Source organism: Cnephaeus nilssonii (assembly GCF_951640355.1).
Source record: "Cnephaeus nilssonii genome assembly, chromosome: 17".
Taxonomy (NCBI): domain Eukaryota; kingdom Metazoa; phylum Chordata; class Mammalia; order Chiroptera; family Vespertilionidae; genus Cnephaeus; species Cnephaeus nilssonii.
The window spans coordinates 42,526,259-42,539,533 of NC_137088.1; the positions used below are offsets into that span (position 1 = coordinate 42,526,259).

Here is a 13,275-nt window from a genome sequence, read left to right on the forward strand (position 1 = left end):
GGCTGTGTGGTCTTCCCTCACTGGACCTTGGTGCCCTCACCCTTGAGACAGTGTGGGCCTTCCCAGTAGCGGTGAGCATGATGGAGAATGAGGGGTGTAGGGCCACTGGCACTGTGTGGGCACATAGAAGCACCAAGCAAGGGAGCTCGCTTCCCCCAGGGACTGTACGTTCCATAGGGTTAAAATCCATGTCTGGTTAGGCCCAAAGTTTTATCCCCAACTCCTATCTCAGTGCCTGGAAACATAGTAAACACTCAGCAAATATTTTCTGAATGAATGAATAAATGCACACTATATCCACAACAGGGGCTAAGTGCTCCTGGGATATTAGAAAATGTGACACGATTTATACCCTTTATATATATACATCGTGTCACGTATACATATAAAATATTTATTTGAAAATATTTATTTATTAAATTGGTTGGGGTAACATTAGTCAACATGAAAATATAGGTTTCAGGTGTGGATTTCTATGTCACAAGATCTGTATATTACACTGCGTGCCCACCACCCAAAGTCAAATCTTCTCCTGTCACCTTATATTGGGCCCCCTTCTCCCCCTACCTTCTTCCCTCTGGCAATCACCATACTGCTGTTTGTGTTCATTAATTTCAGTTTTATATTTCACATATGAGTGAAATTATATAGTTCTTAGCTCTTTCTGATAGACTTATTTCATTTAGCTTAATGTTCTCAAGGTCCATCCATGTTGTTGCAAATGACAATATTTCATCCTTTCTTATGGCTGAGTAGTGTTCCATTGTGTATACTAGTAGCTACCACATCTTCTTTATCCATTCCTCTATTACAGGACACTTTGGTTGTTTCCATGTCTTGGCTACCATGAATAATGCTTCAGTGAACATAGGGTTGCCTATACTTTTGCAAATACATGATTTCAAGTTTTTCAGGTATAAAATCATATTTTCCTGGGAGCCAGGCCTGTCTGGAAGATGGAAGGAAGGGCTGTTTAAATTTCTTTCTCTCTTCTGAAAGGTTGAAATGAGAGGAGACAGTCTCCTTTCAGGAGAGGGATTGCTGGGCCGTATGGTAGCTCTATTAATTTTTTGAGGAATGGCCAGACTGCTTCCATAGTGGCTGTACCAGTCTACATTCCTACCAGCAGTGAATTAGGGGGTGTTTTACAATAGTGAGTACCAGCTTAACTGCAATTTATCAAGTGCTGTTCTAGAGTCAGAATCCCCTTGGTAGTGTTCATCTTCACTCTAGACCCCAAGTCCAAATGCCCCTGGTGACGGAGTAGCCTCACTGGCAGCTTTGCACAGAAATGCTGAGGCGGATGCGTAAGGGGCTCTTGCAGAAGGGCTCTCGTCCCCAGCATTGCCTTGTCTTCACCCACCATGTCCCCTTCAACTCACTGTCCCCAGCATCAGGTGCAGAGCTGCCATGTCAGGGCCCTAAATCTGCCTAATCCCAGTCCCCCTCTCCAGCGACCTCCCACTTTATTTGTTGACAGCTGGGGCATTCAGCCTGCTATGAGCCACCTGTTCCCTGGTGTCCAGACTGTACGTTTCTAGCCACCCCGTTCCTCTTCCCCCTCTTCTCTCTGGGAGGCTCCCCTCAAGTCTTCTTCCATCTAATAGTTTGGACAAGGAATTTAGCTCATCCCTACCTCAGAAAGGTGATGTTCTCAGGCAATGGATTTCAGTGCTCCAAGGATCAGTTTTATCATCTGTAAAGTGGGGCTAATGAGAGTTGTTTATGCCTACCTGGAAAGGGTCCTGCATATTGTGTGCCACATTGTAAATGTTCCAAAAACGACAATCTGCTGCTATCATTATCGTCATCATTGTTTTCATTTCTATTATATACTTTTCTTCTTCTTAAGACTGGGGAATGGTTTATTCTGGGAGAATAAAGAGTGACCAGGAAGATGATTTGTAGTATGTTAAGGGAGGAGGACGCTTTAAAGTTCATATATTTAAGGCAAAAAGCAAACAAACAGAAGACTTTAGTCATTGATGTGACCTGGGAATGACCCCTGAAGCCTAGCACACTGAGAGTCCAGAGCATTCTCTAGATTTGCCAGGCTGGTAGGGGTGCCTGTTGACCATTCATTTTGCTTCCCAACTTCATCTAGAGAGGTTCAGCATTGGGCCATGAGTTCTCCTCGTCCCTCCTGTCCCAGAGCTGCCAGAAATTGGCTCCAGCTTTGTGAATTAAATGTGAAGCCTGCATTTAATATCTAGCACATCACTGAGTTTAGAGGAACGGTAAATGTTTGGCAAATAAACCTACTTTATAATTCAACACACATTAAGGGCTATTTTCCAATACATATAAGTACTTGATAATTAGCATAGAAACTATTCATTATTTAATCTATGATCTATTTAGAATGAATAGGAGAGATGTCATTTACTTGCTGAAATGGGAGACATGAAAACTATCCAGCCATTCTCCTCTTGAATCTGATCCAACATGCAGTGCTAGGGACAACTCCCGCGTGGCTCAAGCCCTCTCCCCGGGCTGGGTGCGAGTTCAAATTCAGGAGACACACACTTTCAAAGATCTTAGAAAAGCCCAAGGTCCTTCCTCCAGCCTTGTTCAAGGCAGGAAATGCCTTTTTTAACAAAGGACACACTTCAAACCCAGTTGAACCTGAACTCTGTCCTTTCCCTTCAAACAATGGTTTCTGGGTAATAGTAGTTCTATATTAGCCTATAATCTCTCAAATATACTCAGATTCTCTAGAAATGGACCCATCTTTTGCGACAGACAGAAAATGGCAAGTTTAAATCAACCCAGTACTATTAATTCACTGGAGAGTAAATAATATTGAGGGAAAAGATGGAGTGTCTATCAATGACTTTGAGGTCTGGAGAGGAAACTCCATGAAGATCCTGGTTGCTTAAAGTGGTGTCCTGGTAAGAGGAAGCAGGCTATGCTCACTGTAGAGTTCAGAAGAAAAGGGACTTGAATTGAGGACTGTGAGTAAAAATTTGTGAGAGGCCTTGGCGCTAGTGGAGCATAGGTCAGGTCTCTTAGGAACGTATGCTTGGCAGAAAACCCATGCTCGCTGTGGCCTGCCCGCCCTCCAGCCCATCTTGCACCTCTCCCCTGGCCCCAGCGACACTTTCTGATTTCCTGTTTCTCAAAACACCGGTTTCTTCCCAGCTCAGGGCTTTTGGAAGCGCTGCTCCCTCTGCCTAGAAAGCTCTTGTTGGCCACTGCCTTTTGGGGCTGATGCCTACCCAGCATTCCAGTCTCTCCTCAAAGTGGTCATCTTTGACCATCCATTTTGAGTCACTCCCCTTCCTTCTTTCCATACAAGTAGCTTTCCATTCCTTTTTGTTGCCTTTGTGACACCCATTTCTACTGGGAATTCTCCTTTATTTGTCCATTGTCTCCCCTCCTCAGACTGAAATGTCAGCTTCACAGTCTGTTGGCTCAGGGCTGAATGCCTGCTAGAGTAGATGCTCCATGTTCCTTGACGGATCGATGAATGAAAGATTCATGGACAGGGCCTTGGCTGATAATTTGAGGAAGGGTGGATGAGATTAGGAGAACCCCACCTGGATAGTCTTAGAACCGCTGAGCTGCCCCAGGGTTGGGGCTCATCATAGAATTGCATTAGACCAGTGCAGTACCCTCTGAGGGTTAGGATGCCTCCCACCTTATATGCCTTTGAGGGAGGGCCAGTTCTATCTCCTTCTACAGATGAGGATGCCAGCTCAGGGAAGTTGTCACAGTGCACAGCTGTTAGCTAACAAGTGTTCAGTGAGGACTCAAACCCTAAACTCCAGTTCCAAAGCCTGAGTTCCAGACTGGTTCGCAGCTCTGTGAGGCTGCTGAACAGGATCAGCGCTGTAGGGAGGGTGCTGCCCAGGGATACCTGGTGTAGGGAACAGGGACACCCACTGTTGGGAGGGTGCTGCCTGGGGACACCCTCTGTAGCGAACAGGGACAAAAGTTGGGAGTTCTTCTTATCTATTCATTTACTAATGCACAGAGTAAATAACAGCCCCCCTTTGGGGAGCGTTTTGTATGTGCCAGTGGCTGTGCTAAGTGCTTACATCCATTGATTTGCTTGAACCCAAAGGGCTGACCATATCCGGTAGGACTCAGGAGAATGGGACTGGTGACTGAAAGATAATGACCAGAGGGGCTATTCCTTCAAAGATAAAGAACTGAAATGGAAAGTTGTGTGACTGCATGTAGGAGGGAGTGTGCGGAGAGAACGTTAGCCATGTGTAACATCAGGTGACCCCCCTGTACCAACTGCCAACCATGGGGGAGAGCAGTTATTTGGGGGGAAATAAAAGAAGGAAACTGCAAAGGTGATTTTTTTAAAATATATTTGTTGATTTCAGAAAGGAAGGGAGAGAGAAATAGAAATATCAATGATGAGAGAGAATCATCGATTGGCTGCCTCCTGCACGACCTGCACTGGGGATCGAGCCCGTAACCCAGGCATGTGCCCTTGACCAGAATCAAACTTGGGACCCTTCAGTCCACAGGCTGACACTCCATCCACTAAGCCAAACCAGCTAGGGCTGCAAAGGTGATTTTTGATGGGTTATATACGTTACAAAGACAGATCAGAGATGTGTGAGATGCTTTTCAGATACCAATTGCAAATTGATCACAGAGGTGGTGTGGGACTCTCACTCTCTAAACATCTGCTAGTCATCTATTTTACTAAAAGCTGAACATCTGATAAATTTTTGACTGGCATCAGAAGGGATTTAATCTCTCAAGAGATAGCAGAACCACTATTCCTGGACTTTGTATTGACCAACATGAATAATAAGTTGATGTGCAATGGGCAGGAACATTGGATAAAATGACTGTGTTATGTGGCATTCACTATAGTGAGCACAGAAGGCTGAACATTGACACATACACTAGACATTAAGGAAAATATTTTAACCCAACTGTGTACATTACAGGTTGGACCCATTGACATAAGTCAGGAAGCTCATAAAATTATAATACAGACATAAAAATCTGAATTGTCCCCATAAAGAAGAAAAAGAAGTCCTTTAAACATCCTTTGTAGGGTAAAAAGCCTGCATTTATTAAGCTAGATTTAAAAAGGAATACACACAAACTATGGAATATGGGTGTATTGTAGGATAAGTAAGTGAGTACCTGTACTGGGTTGCACAGTGGCCTCCTGTATGTCCTGCAGATGTGAGCTATTTTGGAAATAGGATCTTTGCAGATTTAATTAAGTTAAAGATTTTGAGATGAGATCATCTTGAATTGAGGGTGGACCCTGAATCCAATGGTTGGTTTTTTCAAAGAAAAGGAGAGGTGATTGGGCAAAGGCATATAGAGGGGACAGGCCATATAGAGATGGAGGCAGGAGTTCGAGTGCTGCATCTACAAGGCAGGAAGCATCAAGGGTAGCTGGGGGCACCAGGAGCTAGGAGAGAGGCATGGGACACACTCTTCCTCAGGACCCTGGGAGGATCCAATCCTGCCAACACCGTGATTTTGGCGTTCTGGCCTCCGGAATAAATTTCTGTTTTGAACCACTTAGTCTGTGGTGTTTTGTTACAGCAGCCACAGGAAGCTAATACAGTACATTAAACCCCTAAGAAGATTAAGGGTGGAGGTGAAAGCTAAAGCTCAAATTAATCTAAGACTCTTGGAAAATCCTAAATGAAGCCAAGGGGACTTTTAAACAAATTTTAAAACACAACATAGTAAGCCTGCCACTAAGGAGGATGCTGTCATTTTTACAAGTGACCTTAAGAAAGCAAATCTGCTCAGCAAGCATGGAGGGAACATCAGGCTGGGGAGTTGTCCACACCCCGGTGTAATGTCTACCTCCTCAGTCAATGCTGAAAAGGCTGGGGTCCTGGGTACATGGGGTGCATGACCCTTTGGGCTCCTTCACTTCTGCTTTCTGGCAATGAGCTGGGAAAATCATTTTTAACTGAAGTATTTTTAAATCCCAAATACCTAGATGAATGCCCCACTTAATAATAATGACATCATTTTCCTGTTTTTCTCTTCTATCTCTTAGGTGATGGTAACAATGGACAGCAATTCAAGCTATTTTTTCTTCTATTAATTTGCTTGCTAAGCAAGCTTGTGAAATCAATACACTGATTATTTCACAGGCCAGAGGAAGTGTTATTTAAGATATTTGATGAAATAGGTGTGTGCAGCAGTCTCCATTTTAACTAGATCATATCTTTTAGTGGTTCTGATTCTCCAGTTCACCACGCCCTAGGAAAATTGAGGCCCCCTTTTCTTGAGGAGGCATAATTTCATAGCAAGATCTGAGGTCCAAATGAAGTGGGCAAAGTGATCCTCAGACCACCACCATTTCTGAATGCACTCACCCTTCCCCAGGTGGTAATCTTAGGTTCCCAGGACCGCCTGGAGGCAAAGACCAACTCTTCCCACCCCCAAAGAAACCACTCCCAAGAAAAAAGAATCCTCTGGAAACTGTTTGACTCCTTAACATGTTGAGACAGTTAGCTGGTGAATTGGAATTTTTGCTTCTAATTGTGAAAGGTTTTTATATGACACTGACATAATTGAGGCCATTGATGGAGGAGGCAAGAACCATAGATTTTTTTTCCAGTGTCATTATTGTCTTTGCATCTTTGAGGATTAATTTAAGGGGCTTTTGTAGCAGAGAGTGAGTCAGAATAATTTTTGTCAAGCTTGGACAGGAACAATAAAGGGCTCCATTTTCCAGGATTGTAAAGATCAAGTCTTTCTTGAAATTACTTGCGGTAAAAGGTTGAATTGGTCATTTTCACTCTTCTAGCCTGTGATGTGGTTATTATTGTTCACATGAGTTAGAATGAGAGTCAGAATCCCAATTGCCTATTGAGTCCTAGTAAGTGATCTGAAAAAAATAAGGCAGCCAGAGGTAAGACAATAAGACAAGACGCCATGCATGCCCACTGGGTCAGGAGCCATCGTGGGCTCTGCTGGGACCTCTCCAGATGAACATGTTGGGGGAAGCCAGCTGAACATGTGGAGGAGGGCGGGGGGGATGGGGTGCACTATAGTGAGCAAGTCAGTGTATCTAATTTATATAAACGTTTCCGACATGATTTATCTCATTGTCTTACCATGAGGTTGAGGACTGGAGTGACCCAATCTCTCCTCATCCCCTCAGCTGTGTGTGAGGACGAGTAATTGGAATAAGGATGCCACGGTGGGATTGCTGTGGCTTGGAGTCCCACAGGGAGCTCTGGGGAGGGTGTGGGACTCCAGGCCAGTGCATACCTCCATTGATGGCTTTGGGAATGCCCTTGGCCACTAGTCCTTTTCTGTCAATTATTTTAACCTTCCAAGCAGCCTTTGATGGTGGCACTATTACCCCCATTTTACAAATAAGGAAAACACTGATCAGAGGTTTTGTCACTTCCTAGCGGGGTACCGTTAGGAGGAACCTAACCTGCTTTGCTCAGTTTCCACTTGTGTAGCCTGCAGGGTAGCGAGGAGGCAGCCTGTCTTGGAGGGCTGAGGTCGGGTGGTAGGAGATAAAATAGCCCAGTGTCTGTCCCACAGGAAGGACTCAAAGGTTTCTCCTCCTCCTCTCCCTATTGATTAATATGCTCATCCTATTGTTAGTCTTACCCTCATCATACTGGGACTGGACAATTATTTCCCCAGTTAGAACGAAATGTTGCTTAATGTGGTATCATTTTGAAACAGGAGCTTCAGAAATTAAAAAAACTAAAAGTGGACAGTCATGACAGCCTCGCTGCTCCACCCTGCTTCCACCGGTTTTCGAGAAATCTTGTCCGTTCTCCCTCGGTGTCCTTGCCCTTAATTCTTATCTGTGGACAGAGAGCAAGGGGTTATCTTTGGGCGGCCCAGGGTGAGGAAGAGGGATTTGCTCCTGGGATAGCTGGTCAGAGAGTAGACAGCTGTCTGTAATCTTCGTTTTAATCACCCATCCAGCCAACCAGCCATCTCCTCACCACTCCATACGTCTTTGGAGTTTCTGCCACGTGCTGCTCAAAGGAGTCCAGCAGAAGAGCTTAGTGTGGTGCCTTCCCTCCTACGCTCACGCTGCTGAACAAAAGAAGTGGAGAGATTTACTTGCACAGTTCCAGTTTACTTAACTATTTTTTTTAAAAAGCAAACTTCTAAGGCTGAGGTGGAGAGACTTTGAATGAGACTGTGTTGGCTGAGGTAACTACAGTGAGAAGAAAACACACACAGGTTTTTCCTATTGTTAAGCTGAGCTCGGGCTCCGGAGGGGGGAAAGTGTAAAAAATGCTAAGAAGGTCTCTCTTTGCTCCCTTGAGAACTGTGGGCTACGCGAGATTGAAAGTTACAAATAAAGGGATGTGCCTTTCAGGTAAGGAGCCATCCGGAGGGCTCCCGGCCTGCTGGGAGGGCTCCCAGGATGGGGACACCCTGATGTATGGAGTTTCCAGGGAGTGTAACTGTCTTCTCGGCTTTCTGCAAGGTGGCCTCATGCTGGTCAACGCCAGCTATGCAATGCCAGCCAGGTTCTGTCTCAGTTTGGTTTGTAACCACCCCGCTCTCTCTCTGTCTTTTTTTTTTTCCCTCCAGACCCAGCAATTGTCAATGGTGTTTATTGGTCTGAATCCCTAAACAAAGTTTTTGTGGATAACTTTGACCGTGACCCGTCTCTCATATGGCAGTACTTTGGAAGTGCAAAGGGCTTTTTCCGGCAGTATCCAGGTGAGTATCCTGCATGGAGGGTTATGATTCAGACAAAGGGACATGTGATATGTTCCTTCAGGGTTCACGGTTAAAACTGTCCCCCCTTCCTTTCGGAGAAAATGAAATGTTCTAAAAAGCAAAACAGAGGAACAGACAAAACAGAAACGGACTCATGGATACAGAGAACAAACTGATGGTTGTCGGAGGGGAGGGAGGTGGGGGCATGGGAAAAATAAGTGAAGGGGATTAAGAGGAACAGAATTCCAGTTATAAAATAAATAAGTCATGGGGATGTACTGTACAGCACAGGGGAAGCAGTCAGTAGTGGTGTAATAACTATTTGGTGACATTTGTTTATTACTTGCCATGGTGATCATTTGTAAGGTATTTAAATGTCGAATCACTGTGTTGCACACCTGAAACTAATATAATATTGCATGTCAACTATATGCCAATTAAAAAGCTAGTAAATCTATTGTCAGGTGCAGGACAGGAATGGCCATATGGCATCTGCACCCCCTCGTGCACATGCACCAGGCATCTTTCTCAATACAGTCATTCATAGAGCTGCCCCAAGTGGGGAATGGTGGTGTGAGACATACCGTATTTAAACTTCATCACAAGAGTTTGCTTTTATTATTACGATTATTGTTACTATTGTTATAATCGGAAAAAGGAACAAGTCATCATTGGAGGAGATAAGTTCTGACTGAAAGGTGTAGGAAATGGAAAATTTGAACTTGAGTTTTCCCCCTCTGGCGCCAACTGCCCTTGGAAGAAGGGGCCGAAATGGCCAAAGCGCCACGGATGTCGGGAACCTATCCTTAGGGGCCACCAGCAGCACCTTCCAATGAGTACGTTTGTCAGAGTCTGGCCATCTTGCTGTGAAGCAGGTGTTCATTTGGGAGCCTTCCCAGGCCTCTACTTTGCAATAGGAATTTAACTCTGGCTTGGTTTGAATTTTAATTAAAAAGGGAAGTTTTAATTTTGCTTACAAGTTGTGAAAACAGGACTCGAGGCTGCAATTGTGCCAGGAACACAGCTGTACAAATTAACAAGCTCAACCTAAAAGAAGGGAAAAAAACACCCTGCATAATCTTGGAGCAATTAAGTGGAGTCTTTTATGTTTTCATTAAGTAAGACTAGGCACCTGATGTCTTCCCGCTCCGAGGCACAGAGACTGCCAGCCTCCGCCCTGAGGAGCTGTTTGCCTTGCACACAGCATCTGTCCCCTGAGACTTGCCTGCCAATGTCTGCTTTGCCAGATTATTCACCATTTCCCAAGAGCTGTGTTCAGCAGGGCATGCATGTTCCTCCTGCAGCTCACAGGAATTTAAACAATAAGTATCTTATTAAAGATAACACTATAATAAACAGCGGTCTGTTAAAGTTCCAGTATCACCAAGTTGCAGTCTGCTTTGAAACACGCAACAGAGAGTAAATTTCACACAGATGTGGCTGAAATGAGAGCATGGTGGGTGGCTGATCCATTGAGGAAGCCACAAGGACATCTCATCATCTTGCCATGTGGCATTTGGATGAAGTGGAGCAGATAAGAAGACACCAGAGGTCATCTGTTGTCTCCACCAGCAGGAAGCCCTCAAACTATGGTCATGAGGAAATTTGAAAATAAAGGTGTATGAATAATCTTGGGCTGCCATAGCAAAATATCATAGACTGAAAGGTTGAAACAGACATTTATCCCTCATAGGTATGGAGGCTGGGAAGGCCAAGATCAAGGTACCAGCACACTCAGTTCTTGGTGAGAGCCCTTTTTCTGGCTTGCAGATGGCCACCTTCTCCCTGAGTCCTCCCATGGTAGAGAGAAGAGGCTCTGGTGTTTCCTACTCTTCCTAAAAGGCCACTAATCACATCGTGGGGCCCCACCCTCATAGCTTCATTTAAACCTAATTACTTTCCAAAGGCTCTACCTCTCAATACCATCACATATACAGAGAGTTAGGGCTTCAACATATGAATGGGGGGAGGGGGGTTGACTCAAACATTCAGTCTACAATAAAAAGGAATTCTAATAGAGAGTTTATATAATAGGTGAGATTAATAACATACAAGATTTTCATTAGTCAGAGCAGTTGACTCAGAAATAGTTCTTTTATGACATTTGTAGCAGAATTTTGACTTTGTAAAATTTCTGCATCTTTTCTATGTTAATGTAGACATAGGTCACAGTCCCCCAAAGGAATTTCATTGCCTGATAAATGTCACAAGGTCACTCAGTGCTGAGTTCTGAACAGAGAGCATATAACATGATTATTGGAAAAAGGATCCAGGGGCATTTTTTTGCTAGGATGTTTTTCTTTTCAGGATGCATCTTTCCATGTGTAGAGTGGTATAATACTACAAACCAGTTATCAGCATGCATGTTCTTAAGCAGAAGGGATGTTTCTGTATTCTTACAAAAGTATATCTTGAGTTCTTGCTTTGTTCTGAGCTCTGTGGGAGGCCCTGAGGATAAAATGGGGAACTAGACAGAAAAGGCCTCTGCCCTTGTGCAGGTCCCTCTTGTTGGGACATGCATTCATCAGGGATTTTGATTAAAAGGGACAGAAACCCAATTACAACTAGCTCCAGCAAGGGGCACATTTATTGGCTCATGTAACTCAAAACCCAAGAGTTGTGCAGTTTTGAGGCACAGCCGGATTCTAGAAGTCAGCAATGCCATTTGGATTTTGACTATTTGCTTTCATTCTTCACCTCTACCTTTCTCTGGAAGGAGAATTTTAGTCAGCATTAGCCTAGCAGCATAACTGTGATGATGTTGGCCACTTCTGCATGACTTCACATAGGCCTCCACAAGTTCCTCTTACGTGTATGGGCAGGTGGCAACAGTTCTGTCGTGCTGTCTGAAAGAACTGTCTGTGACCACCCAGATGCTCTGTATCTAGTGTCTAATGTGGTAGCCACTGACCACAGGTGGCTGCTGAGAACTTGAAATGTGCCTAGTGAGACTGAGGAACTAAGATTTGAATTTTATACTTTTAATTAATTAAGTGTAAAATGAAATAGTCACATGGGGCTAGTAGCTACTGTGTTGAACAGTATAACTCTGTAGAAAAAGACTTGTGTAATCTGATGCCCAGTTTTCAAGGTACTACTGGCATTGCCTTTTAGTGTCTACATTACTGAAGGGTCTCACTGAACAGGGAACTTCAGATAAGCTCTTCTAAACAACAACAACAACAACAACAAAACTGTTAAAGGGCCTCTGGGCTCTGCAGGATTGTTTACTCAGGGCTCCTGAAGCTCTGTTTACTTCAGTTTCATCCCTGAGAGCCTTTGGGAGTGCTGTGAATGTAACATTCATGCTGATGATAGCGATGGTGGCCACTGTTTGTTGAGCTCTCTGCTGGCTGTTCATACACGCATTGCTTGCTTTAACCCTCACACGATCCTCTGAGCTGGAGCTCCTGCAATGCCCATTGTGCAAATGAGAAAACAGAGGCCTAGAGATGGACTGACTAACCCACGACATACCAACAGGGTCAAAGGGAGTTGGCAATGATGTTAATGCTTCAACCACCTCATTTTTTGTTGGCTCTCATGGTGGTTGTTACCCTATAGAATATGAACTCTGGCCTACAGTCCTGAGGCATCAGGTTTTCAATCCCTGTCTCCTTTACTGGGATACCTGCCCCAGGTGGACAGAGCCATTTGTTTTGTCCATCACTTGTCACCAGCACCAAGCATATCACATTGTAGGTATTCGGCATGTATTTGTTAAATGGATATATTACTCAGTGGATCAAAGTCCAGCACGTCTACCATCCCCCATCACACTGGTATTCGCAGCCTTCCTTCCCCAGAACAATAGAGCTGCTCCCTCTCTGGGAAGCTGGCCACTGGCTTCTGTCTAAGGGACTGAGTGACCGAGGAGGGAATGGGCATAAATACAGTGTAGAGCCATGACCCCCTTCTGCCTCACCCCCCATTCCCCATTGCTCCCTCTTCTCCAAGTCCTCCTAAGCTTCTGTCCTTTCTATCCCAATATGCACCAAGTCCAGGACACTGGGTGCCCCCTTCAGTTGGTAGTTTACCTCATGATGCCTCATGACCACCATGTTATGGTTAAAGGGTTCTCCAGGCTCATTACCTCCCAGAAGGTAGAGTTGTACCTGCACAGTGAGTCTATCCTGAGAGCTTTGTCAGTTCTGCTTTTTCAATCCTGTGTGTGTCCCAGTTTCTATCTGGGTGGGGCCTCCAGTGCTGATCCATCCTTCGTGTTCTGGCCAATTCTTCCCTTTATCCACAATGATATAGCTAACTGACAGTGATTTGTAGCTGTCCTTCAATACATATATAGGGAGAAAACTATCTGTCATAGATCAGTAGCTAATCGAACACAGACAACAATTAAATGTATTCATGATGATAAGAAGCTCAGTTCCTTCCCCAGTGTCAGACTCTCCCCATCCCAGAGCCTCATCTCAGGAGCTTGATGATCACAAAGGGAACTGATTTTCTGGTCTTTGTCATGATTTCTGGGCCACACAAAGGTGAAAGCTGGTTCATAGTACAGCTTCTAGGAGGGGGACAGATGGCTAACTAAGGAGCTCTCTACAAGTTTGGATAACTAAAGAGCTCTCTGCAAGCTGTTGGCTAGTAACATGTCAAGAG

At 44.5% G+C, this 13,275-nt stretch overlaps 1 protein-coding gene across 1 annotated transcript in view; it reads left to right on the plus strand.

Moving 5' to 3' along the window:
• The window catches only part of CACNA2D3 (calcium voltage-gated channel auxiliary subunit alpha2delta 3), a gene marked incomplete at both ends in the record, with an annotated part of 817,125 nt that overhangs the window by 343,185 nt on the left and 460,665 nt on the right, over window positions 1-13,275 (plus strand). The window contains one exon of the mRNA XM_079795466.1: window positions 8,527-8,658. Coding sequence (XP_079651592.1) covers window positions 8,527-8,658 — 132 coding nt within the window. The remainder of the gene's footprint in view (window positions 1-8,526; window positions 8,659-13,275) is intronic.